This window comes from Notechis scutatus, chromosome 1, assembly GCF_049901735.1.
Source record: "Notechis scutatus isolate UNSWTSFEM ecotype Mainland chromosome 1, rNotScu1.2, whole genome shotgun sequence".
NCBI classification, from domain to species: Eukaryota; Metazoa; Chordata; class Lepidosauria; order Squamata; family Elapidae; genus Notechis; species Notechis scutatus.
The window spans coordinates 95,696,067-95,717,514 of NC_142009.1; the positions used below are offsets into that span (position 1 = coordinate 95,696,067).

Sequence of the window (21,448 nt, forward strand, 5' to 3'; positions counted from 1 at the left end):
TGAAGGATGGTACTTCGCCAGAAATCTACCAAGTAGAGTTACAGTGTGGTTGTTTCTAACATAGAAAGAAATTACAGCTACGATGCTTGAAGTATTTTAGTTCACTTCTTTTTCAAAACAAATTACATGGAACGATTTAACTACATCTTTTTTGATAGACTTTTCAAGTGATAATAATGATTAGAAATGTTTTAATAAATAGTATGAAAAATGTTTCAAATTTGAAAGGCTTTCCATATTACTAATGTTTAAATCATCAAAACATAATTATCTGTGTGTGCGCGCACAGTGGACACACACACACACATTTAGATGAGAGTGAGGAAGAGAGAGAAAGAGATCATATGAGTGATATATAAATCACAGAAATGAGCAAGTGCCATCAAGTTAATATTGACTCTCAGCAACCACATAAATTTTCTTCAGAAAGATCTGTCCCGAGCATAGTCCAAAACAAACAAACAAACAAACAAACAAACAAATAAATAAATAAATAAGAATGAATAATAAGAAATAGTCACAGAAAAGTAAAACATACTATGAATAAAACTGTTCAGTAATTTAATTTAATTTAGCTACTTTGATAGAATAAAAGAAAATAATAACCAATATCATAGTAATAGTATACACTAATACTAATAATAGTATGGATATGGTGGAGAGTTTTCAAAGAACAAGTGATATTAGATGATTGTCCTCACATTGAAGCCATGTAGTATTATGGTATCATGTTTACTATCTAGAAGTTTTCCTGTTTTTCAGAATTGTTAGATGATATGGTATTTTTACTATAATAATTAGCAAATGCTGCAGTTGGCATTTTAACATTTTTTTAAAAAAAAATAGAGATGTTGACTGAGAGTGAGACTACTGAAAAATATTACTTCAAACCCAAAATCTCACAGGCAATCAAAAGGATATCAAGTTTAATGAAATCAAACACAACAAAACTTCTGTTATAGTGCCTTATTCTTCTGATTTGCCCAAACCTTTGTTTTTCCTTGAATATGTTTCACTTCTCAGCCAAGAAGCTTCTTCAGTTCTAACTAGAGGATGGAAAAGTTTCTATTCCTTGAAGTCATCTGGTTGTTAGCACTCTTTCTGAAAGTCGTTGAGGCCACTTGGGGATTTAATCTGTGCTCTCAGCATCACCTGAAGGATCACCTGAAGAAGCTTCTTGGATGAGAAGCAAAATGTCTTCAAGGAAAAATTGTCCAGCTGCCTTTTGAAAAAGCACCTTTGGGACAACCAGGACCTGGATAACTGAGAATCTCCATAGACTTCTAAAAAAGGTCAGGTAACCCTAAATAAAGTCACTGGAAAACAGTTCCATGAATATAATTATAGCAGGGAAGTATTGATGCCTTTCTATCCTTACCACTATGCTTTAAGTGCCAATAATTGTATCACCAATATTTGGCCATAGCCAATCCTTGTCTTTTGTCAGTGCCATATAACATAGTAACAATTATTCAATTCAATTCAATTCTATTCTATTGATTGCAACTCATACAGCACTGAAGTATTATGGATGCTTAAAATGCATCCTCTAAACCAGCAGCAAAATGTCAAATACTGTTCATGTCATATTCTACTTCAACTAACTCAGTCCCCAAAGAGCACTGGTAAATGTCAGCTTAATGAATTGTTTAGCAAATATGATTATATGCTGGGCAACTTGTACCTCAGATAGCATGAGCTAAGCACAAGCTTTTTGTCAGCAGCTCTCTTTTTTCGAGCCACTTGCACCTCAGACTTAGAATTGCTTCTCTAATTCATTCTTTTCTTCTCCATAGCAGTGCAATTCTTGCATTTTTCATTTTTGAAGGGAAGCTAATTTGTCAAAGACAATGTCTTTTGAGAAATTTAAAGAAATTGTTCATTGTCAAAGCAATGGTTATGAATAAATCCTAGCATAATAAGGCATTCAATTTCCTTAAAAGTATTTTGTCATGCACCTTTAAAAAGAGTTGTCGTTTATTGCCATTGCAGCTAAAAGAATATATTAGTAAACCAATTATTTCAACAATAATTATGCATCATAAAAATCAGTTCTAACTGACTGACTGCGTTCTTACAGTACACTGACTGCATTCCTACAGTACAGTTCCTACAATAGCAAATCAGGAAAAAGGTCTAGCAGATGCACTTATCTAATGTGTTCAACATGTTTCGTGTGCCTAGGCGTGTTGTATGAACTCAAACCTTTTGGTTGTTTTATGATTCGGTATATCATGCAAACTCTGAAAATGAAATAGTTCTTATAAGGGTGATGTGTAAAATGCAGTCTATTTCTGTTGAGAGAGTTTTCTCATGAACATAGTTGTCCATAAGCACCAAATTCTGTAATGCTGCTCTAGAGATGTTATCAGATAATAATCAGATTGTAGAATAGCACCTATGAATCAAAGAGCATCCACTTACTCCAAGCCTGGGGATACTTTGGAATAAGATGTTTCTGCTTTCCCATTCTACAACAGATTCAATACAGCCCTTAAGCACCCCATTCAATATAAACCTTCTGAAGACTGCTTGGGGAACAGATGAAACTGCAGAAAGAAGTGGGCATAGAAACACTGAACACAGAAGCTATATTCTCTTTGTATATATGAATATAGTGGGTTTTATTTTTTAGTAAACGTGCACTGGATCATGCCACTCATTATTCCAGCTTCAGATCTACATGCATTACCTGAGATTAAATCTTTATGGTTACTCAACTCAGCTAGAAAATACTTCTGAAAGGCATATAAGAAGATGATAGGTTGAGTGTACCTTTTCCTCAGTCTAAATTCTAGTGGAGTTAAATGCAAGTAAATGTGAAAAAAGATGACACTGTTAGCTGACATTAATCTCTAACTCTTTGAGTTATAAATACATGTTTATAGACACAGATCAGGGGATAGATAACTTGCAGCATAGAGACAACTTGAGTCCCTGACCAATACCAACTCAGGAAAGGATTTCAAATGGTTAGGGTGTTATACCAGTAGCTATCCACCCTGTAGTCCCTAGGTTTCTTCCAATTTGTAGGCCACCTCTCTTAAGAGTTATATACTTAAACAGAATTGCTATAACTAAAATATACAATATATTAGCATAGGGACAAAACTGTGAGTTGATGAGCTGTGTGCCTACTCACTAGCATTCCAAATCCTCCTAAAAGAAAAATTTCATCACACTTTTCTGAACAAGTCCAAAAGACCACAAGAGTTTGTTTGAAAAATTGGTCAGCTATCAGTTATATTAACCCCAATAGACAATAGAATCATATAAATAAAGGGGAGAGGGGCTAATAATAATTATAAACAGGACATATATATGTGTATGTGTGTGTGTATGTGTGCATATATATCATTGTCTTTTTAAAAGACAGGAAAAAAGATGGAATTAACACTATGGAAAGAAAGTCAGAAATGGGTTGTTTTGTTTCTAATGAACCATGAGCAAGCAAATTGGATAAATGTAAATGACATGCAGCTAAAACCATTTCGGATTTGTCTGCCTTTGGAGAACTGAATTATATTGGGTTTCTTGACTTTGTTCTAAGCAACTACAGACTTTTAAAAGATGGTTAGCTGAGAAGTTAGAACAAAGTACTAGGCAGTATTGATGCAAATTGTATTAACAGTGATCTGAATGTTATGAATTACCATCAATATCAAATCATTAATCAATATCAAATATCCCTAATATTTCACTGCTGTTTGGAAGTATTGTGAGATTCTGTAAAGCAAAAATCAGATTTTGCTCTGAAAAGTTGATATATCTGCTAAAATTCAGTGATATAAACTGATATATTGTGTTTAATAAATAAACATTAAATATATAAAATCCTTTCTACTTTATTGAACTAATTATTAACTATTTTACAATTTTCCTTCCCCAACTAAAATATCACCAGGAATGATATATCACTATTTATCTAAGAAATTATTAAAACAAACACTAGGATCCAAGTTTTGATTAAATCTGAGCTATTCCTAAAATTAACTACTTCTACTTCACACAAGTTGTATTTTGGGTCACAAATTCATTATTTTAATTGGGTACACAAGTTAAAGAAATCACATAACTAACATAAGTTCCTAGCCTTATAGGAACAATGTGACCTGCAAAATTAGCTTGATTGTTTTAGAAGTTTGTATGACTTTGTGAAAGTTAATTTAAGAGTCAGAGTAGTGACTCAGTTACAAGGTGTTGCCCAATATCAAAGCTAAAGGTGCAAATCAAGAAGAACATAAACCTCAGAAAGAATAAAATAAAAAGAAGTGCCAGAATTTTTTTTTAAAAAAAAAACACTGGATGTAAGAAATGGCTAGCCAAAGAAGATCTAAATATTCATGTCCATTAGATATGGGAGATAGCAAAGTAATTTGGAAAGGCAAAGAAAGCTCATACAACCAGGATTGCTGATTTTCCTATTGCTAAAGTTCTAAGATTGCAAAATAAAATATGTATTTTATTTTTAAAAATTGCTTGCAAGATTCTGATCTGCGTAAGTTAGAGAGAACTCAACTCTCACTTGAGACTTGGCTTGCATAGTTGAATGCAGAGAGAGGAAATGCCAACCGTCTTCCCAAAAGGAAATCAAATAAACTGAAGAACATTCAAGGGTGTATGAGATACCACAGAAAGCTGGGAAATAGAATCACAGGAAAATAATTACAAAAGGAAAGATGAAACAAAGCCTTCCCATCCTGACTATAAGATGGTCCATTCTTTGATTCTCTCTATAAGGAGGAGATATTATGTCTATAAGACGGAGATATTGATTAAACTTGATGCTAGATTCAAGTGAGAGATTTATTTAGCAGACAAAAAAAAACCCTCCTCTCAGCAGGAGAAGGCTTTCTGAAGATAAAAGAAAATAATCAACCTAACAGTTGAGAATAACCTAATTTGATTAAATCTGCTATCAGTAAGGTATCTAGTTTGGACCAATTCGATGATGGCGAACCTATGCCACATGTGCTGGAAGTGGCATGCAGAGCCATCTCTCTGGGCATACCAGCCATCACCAGTTGCTCTTCTGGCTTCCAGAGTGCACATGTGCCCTGGCCAGTTGGTCTTTGCACTTATGGGAATGCCGAAAACCGGAAGAGCAGCTTCCCGGCACGTGTATGCATGCTGGCCAGTTGGTCTTCACACACACATGCATGCCAGAAACCAGAAGCTCAGCTTCCCGGTGCGCGCATGCATGCTGGGAAGCTGCTCTTCCATTTTCTGGTGCTCCCCCATGTGGACTCTCATTTTGAGACTTGGTACCAAAAAGATTTGCCAACACTGGTCTAGTTAATGCTGGATGGGGAATTCTGAGAGCTGAAGTCCACAAGTCTTAAGATTGCCAAGTTTGGAGACCCCTGGTCTATTGGTTAAGGGACCAGATTAGAAACCAGGAGACACTCTTTTCTTGTTCTGCCTTAGGCATGAAAACCAGCTGAGATTTTGGGCCAGTCACACTCCCTCATCCCTATTCAGCTCACAGGGTTGTTGTGGGGAACATAGGAGGAGAAAGGAGTATTAGCTATTTTTTCCACCTTAGTTATTTATAAAAATAATAGGTAGAATAAAAAAATCTTTTTAAAAAATCACGTGGTTTAAAAAGCTGTCACTGTTATGTAGATAAAAATGGGGAGTTGCTTATGAAAGGCATCTTCCTTTAACTATTTAACTATTTGGACTAAAATGCAGTCCTAGAAATTGGTTAAATGTATAGCATGGGAAGCTGGAAAGTTCCTATATGTAGCCACAGTTACAAGGTGCAGCCGTTGGAATCCTGTATAGGAAGATGAGTACACCAACCAAAGCAGATTGGATTAGATACAAGACATTTTGGGCATCTTAATGTTCCAGCCAACCTAGATCTCCAAGTGCCAGTCAATAGTAACCTCAATCTAGCAAGGCAGATCATAAATCCATGGAGGTGGGGTGATCAGTCGGCCAAGCAAATAAGAATAATTTGTTGCCTTACCTGCCTTCCACCTGTATACATTAAAACTATGGTAAAAATTATGGCAACTGCATGAACTATTAATGGAGTTCGAAATAGACAATCAGGAATGTATCCAGCACAAAGTACATTGACACCAAATATCAGTATGTAAGAGATGCCCAAGCATTCAGGGAATCGCTGAAGGGAAATATTGCTATTAAGAGAGATGCTGGCAGATTGACTCATGAAGGCTTTGACTTGAAATTGATAACTGTTTGAGAACTGATGGGAATTTGGGATTGGCGCATGAGCCAGCAAGAATAAGTTTTGGAGATGTGATTTCAGTGGTGATTACTTTTCAGCACTGCACAACCTATTTTGCACAAGGTTTGATGTGAGGTAGGATTTACTCTGAGTCTCCTCTTTTTAAAAAAATCACTCTGCCTCTTTGCTGCCTTTATTTTCATAATGGGAGTATTCCCTTCTTAACTCTCTTCCTGAAAGCATGTACAAAGTTACTTCCAGGTTCTTCTTAAAATAATCATTTTTTTTTCTGTTAAGTTACAAAACTGCTTTACTACTGCTTGCTCAGGCTAGATTTGTCCTCTCAAGAATACTCACAAACACACATAAATTTACTGCTTCAAATACTAAGTGCTGTATTCTGCACTCTGATTGTAAACTGTAATGCAAACTGGTTTTAAATCACTCACAGCAATAGTTCAATATGTCTATAGTAAGCGATGTTTATACGCAAAAGGTTATGCTGGCAATATGCGTCATGTCACATTTTAATACTTACACAAAACATCTGACATAAGTACGTGCATTGTGTTATTTATGTGATAATATGAATCATGTGAATCATGTGTCATCACTTGCCGCCCCCATGGACACATGTGAATACTAAGTAATACTAAGTTTATATTAGTTTATGGAGTAAAAACTAATTTGTGAATTTGAACAAATGAAAAACTCATACAATACAGAAGACACATGGTCTAAACCAGAGGTGGTATTCAGCAGGTTCTGATCAGTTCTGGAGAACCGGTAGTGGAAATTTTGAGTAGTTTGGAGAACCAGCAAATACCACCTCTGACTAGCCCCGCCCCCATCTATTCTCTGCCTCCCGATTCCAAACTGATTGGCAGGGTCTTCTTTTGTTGCCCTGCATAGGAGAACAGAGCTGGAAAGCAGGTTAGTGGGGTGGGGAGGGAATTGGGATTTTGCAGTAACATTGCTCCAGGAGTGGGGTAGGAATGCAGATTTTAAAGTATCCTTCCCCTGCCATGGCCACCAAGCCACAGCCACCAAGCCACGCTCACAGAGCCAGTAGTAAAAAAAATGAATCCCACCACTGGTTTAAGCTTACTTTGTAAATGCTTTAGGCATTTCATTTCTAAGAGGTATTCATAACAATATGTATGGAAATGAGCAACTATAACTATCTGGGTTGTAGGATACTCTCATAAAAAATAACACAGTAGAAAAATTCTGGTTCTCCTGGTGGCCCATCAGAAGAAATAAGTAGGACAAAAGCCATAATCTCTGAAACCCAACAATTGCACACTGCTATCATGGCATAAAGAAACTGTAATAAACGAAGTCTTGCAAATGTGAGATTATATGTTTCAGAAAACATTATCCACAGCTTTCTGCCTTTTTGTATATGGCAAATACTGTTCATGGCAATACTATAAGAAGACTGAAACCTTTTCACCCTTCCGTGGTGCCAAATTGTTCAGAACAAATTGTTCCATGTGTGCTTAGTAAGTGGTTACATTTCACATCATTTGAACCATATTATCCTAAGCTGCCCTCTGAATCATTATTAATCATTGCTCTGTTTTCCACTAATGACATTAATTATTATACACCTTCTGTAATAGAAAGCCAAAATGGAAAGGAAAGCAAGCAGAAAGAGCTTCAGATTTCCCCAGGAGGTAGCAGCAAATCTGTTTCCATCTTCTTTTTCAGCAATAATTGTTTCCAGATATCTATTTCCATGCATAGTATAGAAGTGCCATTGCTCAATCTTGTTGTCTTTTCTCTCTCTTTTCCAAGTGGAAAGGCTTCTTGGAAAGTTGATTTTTGTACATTAAGAATCTCAATTACTGCCTCTTGAACTTCAAAATTCTCTTTTAAAAGTTATGTGCAAAAAGACTTACAATGTAACTAATAACTCAGGGGATGTTTATTCAAAAGCAACCTCAATTTCCCTCAATATTGTTTTCTTTCTAATATTACTGCATAGGAGTTCAATCCTAAGAGAACTTTTTTACTTTAGCTTTCCTTGTGATTTGACCTCTTCTCCAATGCAAAATTTGGGAAGTGACATTTTGTCTCCAGTGACAAAATAGTGGGGATGGCAAAGCTCTGGTCCTTTTAAACAATTTGCATGCATTTTATGCATGTTAAAATGGGTGGAACATCAACCAACCTGGCTTGCACCCATTGGTTTTGTCACTGTGGATGCTGTCTCTCCCCCACTTCCCCGACACACACACTGCACTTATACCTCAAGGCTGAGGTAAAAGCAGAAACTGCAATTACACTGGCAGTTTCTTAGGTTGAGCTGCAAATCAGATAAAAAAAGGAAGATTGAGGTTCTGATTTTCAAAAGCAAAACAAGAGAAAGTACTGTTCCCCTTTCTGCTTATTTTCTTTCCTCTTCCTCTACCAAACTCACATGTGGAAAACAAAATCTGGATAAATTTTCATGGATCCAAGTGGAAAAGTAAAAATGTTCCACTTTTTTCCTACCATTCAGTTGCTCAAAATGAGGAGCAGGAGACTATCTACAGCCTCCACTAGCTAAGCCACACATAATGGCTACTGTCATTGCACTAACAATCAATCAATCAGAATAGAGGTGGAAGGGACCTTGGAGGTCTTTTAGTCCAACCTCCTGCTCAATCAGGAGGCCCTATACCATTTCAGACAAGTGACTGTCCAGTCCTTTCTTAAAAACCTCCAGGAACTTTTACCCACCAGTATAATTTGAAGCTAGAAGTCGTACCAGCAAAGCCAGAAGCATCGATTAGCAGTCCTGCTTGAAAACTAACACCAGGGATCAGAGGACAAACCTTGATCAGGATCCAATCCATCTACTGTATACGCCTTTTTGGCTTCCATATCGGAGCTGTAAACATCTAAACTAAAATTCAGTGGCAGCAAAAACATACAAAAGCCATTTTTTGATTATTATTATGATTATTTTTGTTTTTGCAGTAAAGATTTGTTGTCATGACAGAATCCAATTTTGATAAGGTTCTGAGCATCAGGTTCAGGAGATCAGATATCTCCAGTCAGTCAAACAAGATTTGGAATTAATCAGACAGGATCAAACAGGATTTTATCATAGAGGATCCTATCCCAAGCTCCATAGGTATCAGGCAGCCCAAATGATGAAACCAAGGGACTTAGGAGCATGACTATTGGAAAAACATAATTTCCAGCTATCTACTGCTTTTTTCTCTCTCTGACAATGAATGCCCTGTGACAGTGATCAATCACCCCTTTTTACAGTTTATGCCTGCTGTTATTTATTTGCAGGCATATAAGACTTGAATTAACCATATACAAATTCAACCAACGGGAGCTCAGTGAGACTCCTTTATATCTATTCTGATATATGCAGTCTTGAAAAATGGATTAATGCTCTAACTGATATATTTAACTAAATTTTCCTTTAGCAAACCTGGGAGATCAGGGATTAGTGAACAAAGATCTGTAAAGAAGGAGCCACATCTCATTTTGGAATGTGCCAGACTTCTCATTTGACATTTATTATTATAGTGGTATTCAGTAGAAATAAATCTTCATTGTATTCGCTATTTCAAGAAAAAAAGCCATGACATTTAAAGCTGAGGGGGAAAAAAAGCATTGATTAGAATTGAAGCATTAAGCTGGGAATTTTCAAACAGTAGTTAAATGTTGAGTATTTCTAGAATTTTAGACCACCCAACAATCAGAGTTCTCTGGAATTTAGGCATTTACGTTTGAAGGAATTTTTCTTGCCAAATTCATCAAATCTTATCTGACAGGGAAATGTCACAGCAATTTTTCCAGCCATACTGGGATGAATATATTTCAGTTCTGAGTATTTGTAGATATTTTGACCCTTTGACCTTAAGATACTGACAAGCTTGGGAGAAGATTAAAAGACAATGTTATTTGAATATTCCAGTCTGGTTATTGACTATTGAAGCATTTTCATATCCTATAATATACAAAAAGGAACAAAAAGTTAGATATGGTGAAATGTTGAATGAAAAGGGTGAACTTAAATCTATGCAAAAATTAGAGGAACAAGGTATAAAGATGAATTGGTTTTCATATGCGCAAATACATTCAAGGTATGACAAAGATTCTGAAACAGAAGGTTTCTATGATAAACTGACTGACTTAGATAACATTTTGACAGGTACTGATGAAAAGGTGATTAAAAAATTGTATGGATATTTATTAGAGATTAAACTAGAAGAAGAACAAGTTAAAGAAACTATGATTGCTTGGGGGAAGAATTTTGGATATGGGATCGATTTAGATAAATGGCAAAAATTGTGGTCTCAAAATTATAAAATGACAATGTCAATAGCTTATAAAGAAAATTTGTATAAGATGTTTTACAGGTGGCATTTTCCCCCAACAAGAATAGCAAGAATGTTCAAGAATAAATCCGAAAAATGTTGGAAATGTCATCAGACACCTGGCTCAGATTACCATACGTGGTGGACTTGTGCGGATGCTAAAAAATACTGGACTAAAATCCACACATGGTTGGAAAAAATGACAAAAAACATATAGACTTGAAACCAGATATATTTTTATTGGGAATTTTACCTGAAATATATAGTAAAGACTTGAATACCTGATTGTAAATGTATTAACAGCGGCTAGGATTGTATTTGCTAAAAACTGGAAAAATGAGAAAATACCATCACAGGAGGAAATCATTAAGAAAATATTGGAATGTGCTGAAATGAGTAGATTGACATTTGAAATTAGAGAACAAGAGGATAAACAATTTTATAAAATTTGGGATACTTTCTATCAATGGTTAGACAATAAAATACAGTAATGAAATATGTAGACTTTTAGAAAATAATAAATATATAAAGATGTACTTCTTTCTTATTATAGCTACAAAATGATTTTAGGATAGATTTGGGATGATAATATGAACTGTTATAAAATAAACTAAGTAAATTATGATTATCTTGTAAAACATGAATGAATAAAAGTATGGTCAAATGATTGATTAATAATGATACTAAGGTATTTAATTTTTGATTGACAATATGAGATTATATGCAATGTAATTGTAATTGAAGACTACGAAATGAAAGCACAAAACAATTTGTAAACCAACCGGCACACTGTATGTACACCTATGGAAGATAGCTTGATATTTTTATGTTTTGTTTGTTTATGTTTGTTTTTAAAAACCAATAAAAATTTTTAAAAAAAGATACTGACAAGCTGAAACTCCCAGTGTGAAAGGATTAAGTCAGGCTTTGGGGGAGGATTGGATTTACAGTTCATTTGTAAGTCCTTGTCTCCTTCTCTGTATGCCTTGCTCTGTTGGCCAAACTTGCCTTGAATGACTATTCAAGCAATAGGGCATGAAGGACAGATAGGCATCAAAAAATCCCAGTGTTCAGAACTCCTGACATTATTGAGCTACATTAGTATAACTTAGGAACCAGTTACAGACAAAAAATGAGTTTGAAGACATTCCAGACTTCATTATTTTTAAAGGAACTTAAAATGGATCCAGATGTTTGCAGATGATATATGGGAATTGAAGGCTATGATACAACTACAGCGTAAAAATCTTCTATCTGAAGACTGTATAATTTTTAATTGAGAAGAACATTTGCTGTCACACTGCCACATGTTTCCTGTACAGGTTTTTTTAATCTCCAGGAACAATGTATGAATAATTAAATTTGTCCCAATCTCTAAATGTGTGCCCTTAAGCTTCAAATTAAAGGCCAGCAAACTTGTTCAATCAGAATTATTGCAACTGGAAATTATTGTCTAGACTTTAGAGTTATATTTCTATTTTACTACAAAGGAGACAAGAGTAAGAATTTGGAAAAAGCCACTGAAAGTCTACCAGATTCTCCATAAAAAATAAAAGATGTAGAGTTATATAATTAAAACTATAATCTGTAACACACAAACTCAGAAAATGTCAGAGAATATAGTATTTTTTTCCTGGTTGTCTTACTCCTGGGCTTCTATTAATAGGCTCTGCTTCCAACTTCCTTTCTCTCTTTTGACTAAGTGAATAGTATTATATTATCCATAATACTAATAGTCTCATGGCATTCATCTTAATAAACATGGCAAAGCTGTTGGTAGTAAAAAAAACTTCAACTTCAACTTCGTGAAATCTTTTTTTTTTTTTCAATTCTCCCTAAATATAGATAACAAAATAATAGTTAAAACATCAATAGCATTCTGGCCACATTGGGGCTAGAATCACTGCGCAGAGATTGGGAAGTTAATTTCTCTCTTGCCCAGTTTTACACATATCTGACCTGACATCTGTGGCTCTTGAGACTATTGTTTAATGTAACACTCAAAGCAAAAATGTTGGAAGGATTTGTAACACAATTGCTATGCAAGACAGAAAAATTAGGATGAGCTGCTTACCTATTTCTTTGATAGTCTTCAAATTGGATCATTCATCTGCATAAATTTAATCACTTATAACAATTTTGAATAGAGTAGGCGGTGGATTCTTACAAAGCAGCTATATGCAAATAAAGAAATTAATTTCCCAATATATAAAATTAGGAAATAGAAAAAAATAATAAAAAAAAATCATCTCTCCCTCTCTGTCTCTGTCTCTCTCTTTCTCTCATTCTCTGTCTGAAATAATTTGAAGAACATAAAATTACATATATATTAGTAAACAAAGAGAATGCTCGAGAAATGGGAGAGAATATAAAAATGTATAATTTGTATTTAAGATCTGGCCATTTTTCTTTTCAGAATGGAAGTTGGAAACTGATTAGATATCTTTATTTTGGAATATGTCTTTTGATTATGAAATGGAACAATTTACATATTTGGGTATATAAAAATGAAAAAAAAGTGGCAGTGATAAACACACGCACATATGCATTCATGTTTGACCAATCTCCAAAATACAATACCTTACCTGACTCTCTCTGTTTATCTAAAAGCTTTCCACCCACTGCTTTTGTTGCTCTCTTGTTTTCACCAAGAATCAATATTGCATTAATATTCTACCTGCCTCCATGGAGATATATTTCCTCTAATTTTATGGAGAATCATACTGACTTTGATTAAAATAAATAAAAAGATGCTTCATGATGCCCCACCAGCAGGAGCCATAGTGGTGCTGGGGTTAGAATGCAGTATTGCAGGCTAACTTATTACTCATTGCTGGGAGTTCAATTCTTAGGTTGACTTAGCTTTCCATCCTGCTGAGGTCGGTAAAATGAAGACCTGCTGAGGTCGGTAAAATGATGGCTAACCTATGACACGCGTGTCACTCATGACACGCCGAGGCACTTTGACTGACACGCCTGTTGGTGTGGGGAAAACCTGCACATTTAGAGGCTGCCTGTGCTCTGCTCCAATCCCTTCTCCCTGCTTGTTGCGTGGAGGCGTGGTGTCACCGCTGCCGCAAGATCTTTGCAGCAGAGAACCAGTTTTAACTGCCATAAACTGAGGTTTGTCAGTTTCATTACCTCAGGAACGCTACAGGAGGAAAGGAGATCCATGAGGTTCACAGCCCTGTAAGGTGGCCTTCCGATCCCCACATCCTGCACCTGCAGCCCTGAGACCAAGGAGACGAGTTTCACAGCCCTGTGTGATCACCCCAGCCCAGTCCGTCATAAACCAAATTATTGATATTTCTTGAAGTGACACACGACCCGAGGAAGGCTACACTTTTTCCCCGATTTTCGACACACCAAGCTGAAAAGGTTAGCCATCACTGACCTAGATTGTTGCGGGCAATATGCTGACCCTGTAAACCACTTAGAGAGGGCTGTAAAGCACTGTGAAGCGTTATATAAGTTTAAGTGCTATTGCTACTGCTATTGCTAAGTTACCACAGAAGACAATGTATAGTTATTGGGATCAGATTATATCTGATACAGTAGCCATTGTTGGATATTTACAAAGCTGGCCTTACAATTAGGCTAAAATTTGGTAGCAGCCTTTTGGTATGAAAAACTGTGGTGTGTTTGTGTTACCAGTTTATTATTATAGGATTACATTCAGAAACAGCTCTACCTAGAGCAAACCAAATTAAATCATTAAATTATTACCCAAGACTTAAGTTATAACCTATTACTTTCAATGAGTCTTCTCTAAGTATTAAATACCTGGAATGGGTGATATTTATACCAAAAACCTGATATTGTTTTTAAAAAGGACAAGTACACATTTTCTAACCATTTTCGTTGCTAAAAGTTTAAGAGAAATGAAGAGAAACAAATATCACATTTTCCAAAGGGTAAAAAACATTTGTCTAGAGTTAAAACTCTGTAATACTTTTTATATCATCATTTTGTTGGCTTGAGTTTAATAGTAATTAAACATCAGTGATTTCTTGGGGTTTATACTAAATTTAGCTCTAAACCATAGGAACTCCATTTTAAAAATAGGCTTTTATAAAGAAATAAATTAAATGCAAATAATGATAGTCATAGTAAAAATGAAATGAAGGAAAAATCTCCGGGGTATTTATTAATTTCTACTTTTCAGCTTAATGAAAATCACAGGAATCAGAAGCAATGAAGCCCAACTTATAATGCTTTTGAGAACTTGTCATTTTTTTATTAAACTATCAAAAAAGGTAATCTGAGAGCTGTGACCAGCAAGAAAAAAAATGTAGAACTTTGGTGCTAGAATATATCTATATTCCTCTTGTTATTTATAGCTCTATTCTGATAATTACCTGTTTCCATAAAGTAAACAAATACATTTAAGGGGCACAAGGTGATAGAGGTTAGCCTCAAATTCAGGAATTTGGCCCTATTAGTTAAGACTTTACTTCTTTCAATGCAATACTGAATATAATATGCTTTTTTTTTTACTTGCACAGCATAAACCTGGGTGGATAGACAAGACTACAGCTGATTGTAGGGAAGGGCCCTCTATGGGATTGTACTCCAGCATAATCAGAAACCACAACTAGACAGGATACATTCACAGGACTGATTTACAGATAATCAAAGTTGGAAGGAACCTTGTAGTCCAACCCCCCGTCCAAGCAGGAGACCCTACACCATTTCTGACAAATGGCAGTCCAATCTCTTCTTGAAAGTCTCAAGTGATGACGCTCCCACAACTTCCGAAGGCAAGCTGTTCCATTGGTTGATTGTTCTCACTGTCAGAAAGTTTATCCTTATTTCCTGAAGATTTGACAATAGAATACTTGTACCCGTTTACATATATGGTTCAGGCAATTCTATTGTTGCACATCTATTAAAACAGAGGTAATAACTAAAGGAGACCTAGGTTGGTGTAGTGGTTAAGACAACAGGCTTGAAACTGGGAGATCAACTGGGAAGCCCACCCTAGGCACAAAGCCAGCTGGGTGGTTACTCTCTCTCAGTCTTAGGAAGGAAGGAAGGCAGAGGTGGTATTCAGCAGGTTCTGACTGGTTCTGGAGAACCGGTAGTGGAAATTTTGAATAGTTTGGAGAACTGTCAAATAGCACCTCTAACTGGTCCCACCCCCATCTGTTCACTGCTTCCCAAGTCCCAGCTGATCTTTTGTTGCCCTGCACAGGAGAACTGAGCTGGAAAGCAGGTTAGTGGGGTGGGGAGGGAATGGGATTTTGCAGCAACCTTCCCCTGCCAAGCCACACCTACCAAGGCACACCACGCCCACCAAGCCATCCCCATAGAACAGGTAGTAAATTTTTTTGGATCCCACCACTGAAACAATGGCAAACCACTTCCAAAATCTTGCCAAAAACTGCCAAGACCTGTCTAGGCAGTTGGCAGAAGTAAAGAAAAACAACAAAAAATTTCAGGCTCTTTGGAATTTATAGTGCATATATTTTTAAATGTTACACTTTTATAAAATCCAGTAATGAACTTAAAACCCATATCCATACTGACATTGCTTGGTAAAAACAAAAGCTAAGAAATATGATTCAGGCATTCCATTCTTATAAATTTAAGGATTTTGCTAATTGCTAATTTCACATCTACATTTGTACAGTTTCTTTCTTTCTTTCTTTCTTTCTTTCTTTCTTTCTTTCTTTCTTTCTTTCTTTCTTTCTTTCTTTCTTTCTTTCTTTCTTTCTTTCTTTCTTTCTTTCTTTCCTATTAATCACTGATATTTTTTTCAGGAAGAAAAAAAAGGTAACAGATTATTTTTGTTTAAAAACTTTGCTATATTAATAGGACATAACTAATAAATGAAATAACATAGCATTGAGGGAGAATCTCCGATATCAGCAGAATAACTGAAAGGGGAAAAGCCATTCATAGATTATTATGAGGTCAAAATGAAGAACAATTCACTGTTGTGCCCTCAGCACCAACACAACTTTATATAAGGCCTGGAACATGTTGTTTCATGGATCTCAGCAGAAGCAAGAAAATTGCTATCTCTACACTAATAGCCACCTTTTCCTCATCATTGTCAAAGGTTAATGGATTGCTTGTGAGTATAACAGTACCCAGTCAAAGAATATCTCCAGACAGGTGGCAAAATCAGCTAGATTGTCCACTGTCATGAACACTTAAAAACTCATAAAGGGGGCTGAGGTGAAGAGAAATCGGAAAATTGTCACTTTGAACAAAATACCATGTCTCCACCATGTAGAGCAAAATATCAACAGATTCCTAATACTCACAACAACTGTAATAGATATTTAAGCTTGGGAATTTAAACTGAAATGCCTAATATCAGAGTGCATGCCAACAACTTGAGATAGCAAGAAAGAACACACTGCTCTTTAAAGTAAAGAAAGGGAAGGAATACATTTGGCAAAGCATAACATTCAAAGGAGAATAACAAATAAATTTGAATGATGTACGATGACAAACTTCACAGTTGTAATTCACAGTTTTAAACTGTATTGCTATGTCTCATTACTCTGACCAAATGAATCAGAGTTAACAGCATTAAAAAAAATCAAAACAACTAATTCATGCATCTACAACATTTCTAATGTTTTAGATTGCATTACATATTGAAATATTTGTTTGGGAGAACTAAAATTTTGTAGGCATATTATTATGTTGATGCAGGGAATACATGAACTCACAAGTAATTGTGAAGAAATCTAGAATAAGCACTGAATGAAGATCTATAGGTATTGTAGCTCAATAACCACGCTTCACTACGAAACTATGTGGTCGGGCTTAGTTTTTGGGGAGAAAAATAAAGGGGTGGGAAATGTGCCTGTGCCTACCAGCATCCATCGGTATTCATCCGCCTACCCTGTTTCTCCAACAATACAGCCTCCCCCAATAGGAAGTCCCAGCATGAAATGAAATTAAGCCCCTCCCCCCAAATTAAGGCCTATATTAAAACATGCAAAATGGGGGGGGGATGGGGGGGGCTTGCCGTTAGGAAGTACTTTTGTTGCACACCCGGATATGGTGCTTCCTGCGTTGACCCTGATACGAAGTGCCCCACCAACGCCGAGGTCAACATCCAAGCCGTCGCCGCCCGCCCGCCCAAACATGCTGGGGGGGAGAATTAAGTCACCCCCGAAAAGACCGCCTAGCCATTTTTTCGGGGCTCAAAAAAAAATAAGACCCGGCCTTATTATATGAGAAATACGGTAGCATCCTGTCAGTGTGTTTGAGAGTTGAGGACTGTCTGGAAACTGAAACAGTATTTGCTGTGTGAGCAAGAAGGAGACAGCAAGGAGCTTAGCTCAACTGTTCTGTACTAAAGCTTCTTGGTGCTGGGCAACTAAAAATGAAACTGAAACTCCTCTCCTCTGCTTGGTTTTACATTTGGAACAGATTTCTTTTCAGGTGGGGAGGGGGAGTAGAACTCCTTAGCATCAAAACGTGTTAATAATAATATACAAAATATTAATGCTTTGATGGTCATTTTGAAAAAATCCTTTCTTTGTAAACACCTAGAAGTCAAGAGGAACATATGTGCCAAATTTCAAGTTTGTAAGCTTTAGGGTTCTGGAGATTTTGTGATGATGCATGAGTGGTATTTCGCTTTTATATAGATTATGAAAAACTGCTGAAAATTAAGGAAAATTTGGAAAAATAATGACTAATAAAAAGAAATGAATAATCAACCAGCAGAGCTATACTGTTAACAGAATTATTATTTTTATAAGACCCTAAATATGATCTTTGGTGAGTGTATTTAACATTTGTATTAAATAGAGTAATAATAATAGTATTTTTAAAGATTTTCTGTAATATTATTTCAATAATAGTATTTTTAAAGATTTTCTGAAATATTATTGAGTGAACATATTTTATTTTAAATTCTTCTTTTTAAAAAGTTTCAGCATAGGTCAAAGGTGGTTTTCTCTCTAGATACAATTCAGAATTAGTGCATGTTCCATCTATTCTGTTATCTCCGAACTTCGAAGTACGCATACTGACATACAAACGTCAGAAATGCTACCAATCTAAATATAACTAGTGCCAAATTAAGATCCCTGTAACATTGAATTAAAAATGTAATGTAATCATTTCATATGCAGTAAAACCTTTTCTGATTCATTTTGTTTTTCTTATCTGATTTTAGATATTTTTTTCCACATTTTTCTGTGCTATTTTTTGAGTAAATCTTAATGTTGCAAGATGGTGGAAAAAGCAAGTAACTCATGTGCCACCATTAGAATAACATCAATTTTCCTTTCAAAAATATTAAGAAACTATTTCTTTACTATTAAGCTAGATGACAATGATTGGCTAAAATGCAAATGTAGAGCAGTAATCTACCTTTCTATCCCTCCATCATCAATCCGCTATCACCCACACACTTCTTTTTAAACCTGAAACTCTGCAGACATTTCACTAATATCAGACCCATAGGAAGGCTAAAACTACTTTTATTGAAATTGGCTATAATGGTAGAATCATGCCAATTTGACTGTGCTGTGCTTCCTCTTAGTTCTTATAGTACGGTGAATTAAACAGATGTCTGCTTGAGGTGCTCCCCAAATATCAGTTCTTGGTTCTGGGCTTAAAAAAACAATTTCATCCCATTTTGCCTAGATAATGGCTCCTGCATATTTTCATCAAGGTCGTCTTCTATACTCTCTATAGTCAGCGGTGTCAAACTGGTGGCCCGTGGACCAGATGTGTCACATACAGGCCACACCCACCCCAGCTCTACGATGGGAAAAAATGTTGTGAAATGTCACGTGACGGCAATGTGATGCCGCAAGTTTGACACCCATGCTCTATATCTTTATACAGTAGAAACATTTAAATTTGTCTTTACATTTCACATTGGGGGAACTCGACGGAAATGTATTTCTGAATTTAAACAGCTTTATTCACTGCACAAATACCCTTTCTTTTGATCTAAACTCAACTTTAAAGATGTCTATGAAGCAGCTAGTCTTGGAGACCATCTCTGTAGGATACTGGAGAGTCACAAAAGGATCCTTAGTTTCTCTGTTCTTAAACATATCTAGGTGTGTCTCTTCATAATTCTGTGTTATTCAAAACATTTCCCAAGTATTGTGGGGGTGGAACTAGATAAAACATTTTCCTTTCAAATCCCGTAAGGCATATTATACGAACATTCAAAAATGTTTTATCTGATGAACTTTATGCATATACATGAATTGATGAGGTCATATACATATTCAACAGGGCAGCTGATTGCTACTTTAGTAAGAGCAGTGATATTTCTCATCTTACCTCTCCATTTTCTAGAGGATGGATTTTGGAATAATACGAAGTGCATATAACTTCATCATCTTTTGCATAAGAAGGAGGCCCAGTGCGAGGGGTGATGTTGTAACGAGTCAGACATTCTGTATCTGTGATAGCATAGTACTGCCAGGGTTCATAATTGTTACCATCTAATGAACGCTCCAAAATCCAGTTTCCAGGCCGTGGTGAATTAGCTGCTTTTACAATGACATAAGCAATTTGGAATACCTGAAAGAATAAAAAGAAGCCAACAGAATTATCTACATTATACCCCTTTAGCTCCCAGACTGATTCCACAACAATCAAAATCTGATTCTATTGTATGATTTGGCTTTAAATAGTCTAAAAAGCATGTAGCATGTTTAAGGCAAGATCTCATACATGGAAACTGAAGCTAAAAAAAATTATGTGGAAAACCCTGTTCTGCTAGGGAACTATGGCTCTAACCAGGTTCTAGGTAAACTAGTTAACACAAATGAAAAAGTTTTGGCTGATTCAAATCTATCTCCATAACTAAAGAGCTTATCTGACAGTGTTAAGGGTTTGGAACATGAAAATGGCAGTTAATTTAAATGCCATAATAATTAGATGTAATAGAGAGTATGAACAATTATTTTAGCAATCGTTAAATAAACAGAATGGCTCAGAGAATCTAGTTTGCTGATACTGATAGCACACAGGGCTGTTGGCCATATTCTCGTCCCATCTTGTCCCATCAATATTAAGTGAAAAATAAATTAATTGTGTTTAATGTACAAGGATTCTGTCAATGTCTTTATACAGCATCAAAACTAAGATATTGAAGACATTTGAATGAGGAAGAAAGAGAGACTTGTACTAATGTTATACTATACTCTAAGACAGGGGTCGCCAACCTTTTGGACCTCAGGGACCACCAAACTCATAATTTTAAATCCCACAGATCAAAGACCCTGGGAAAATCCCAAAAAAGATTTGTAGGAAAATTCCCCACCCCATTTTCCTACCGATTGATCATTCTTTATTTGGGATTGCAGGATACCACCTCCAGCTCCATTCTCAGGGAAGGAGGGAGGGAGGGAGGGAGAAAGAGCGAGAGAGAGAGAGAGAGAGAGAGAGAGAGACTGACTGATTGACTTTTGGCTTCATGCAAGGAAAGCAGCAGAAGCAGCAGAAGTCTTTCTTTCTCTCCCCCAAACTCCACCAGAAATAAGTCTTTGTGAGACTTGTCATGCTGGTGTAACCTCTTGGAACAGGATGCCTTGCAGGGCCCAAAGACTCATTTCTGGCAGAGTTGGGGGAGAGAAAGAAAGATTTTTGCTGCTTTCCTTGCGTGCAGCCAGAAGCAGAAGAAGAAAGAAGTGGAAAGAAGCAGCCTGGTGGCCATTGCTTTGGGGTGTGCTTTGGGGGTGACATTTCTCTGCGGACCACCAAAATTTTCTTGTGGACCACCAGTGGTCCCCAGCCCACTGGTTGGCAACCACTACTCTAAGCCATACAAAAAATTCCAATAGGTCTCAGTTAACTGCACAGGATTTATCACTTAGCTTCATCTCTGCCAAATGCAGGTAATTCAGATGTTAACTTATAATCAACAAGCTATCTGCACATCTTGAACTGTAGAATAATATTTTCCCCTATTCATTCATCC

General features: G+C 36.1%; 1 protein-coding gene across 9 annotated transcripts in view; it reads right to left on the reverse strand.

Annotated features, from left to right (window-relative positions):
- LAMA2 (laminin subunit alpha 2) overlaps nt 1-21,448 on the reverse strand; it is a 423,950-nt gene that overhangs the window by 289,335 nt on the left and 113,167 nt on the right. For all 9 annotated transcript variants that reach the window (XM_087972045.1, XM_087972041.1, XM_087972015.1 and 6 more), the window contains exon 4: nt 19,804-20,046. In XM_087972045.1, the coding sequence (XP_087828171.1) occupies nt 19,804-20,046 (243 nt within the window). The remainder of the gene's footprint in view (nt 1-19,803; nt 20,047-21,448) is intronic.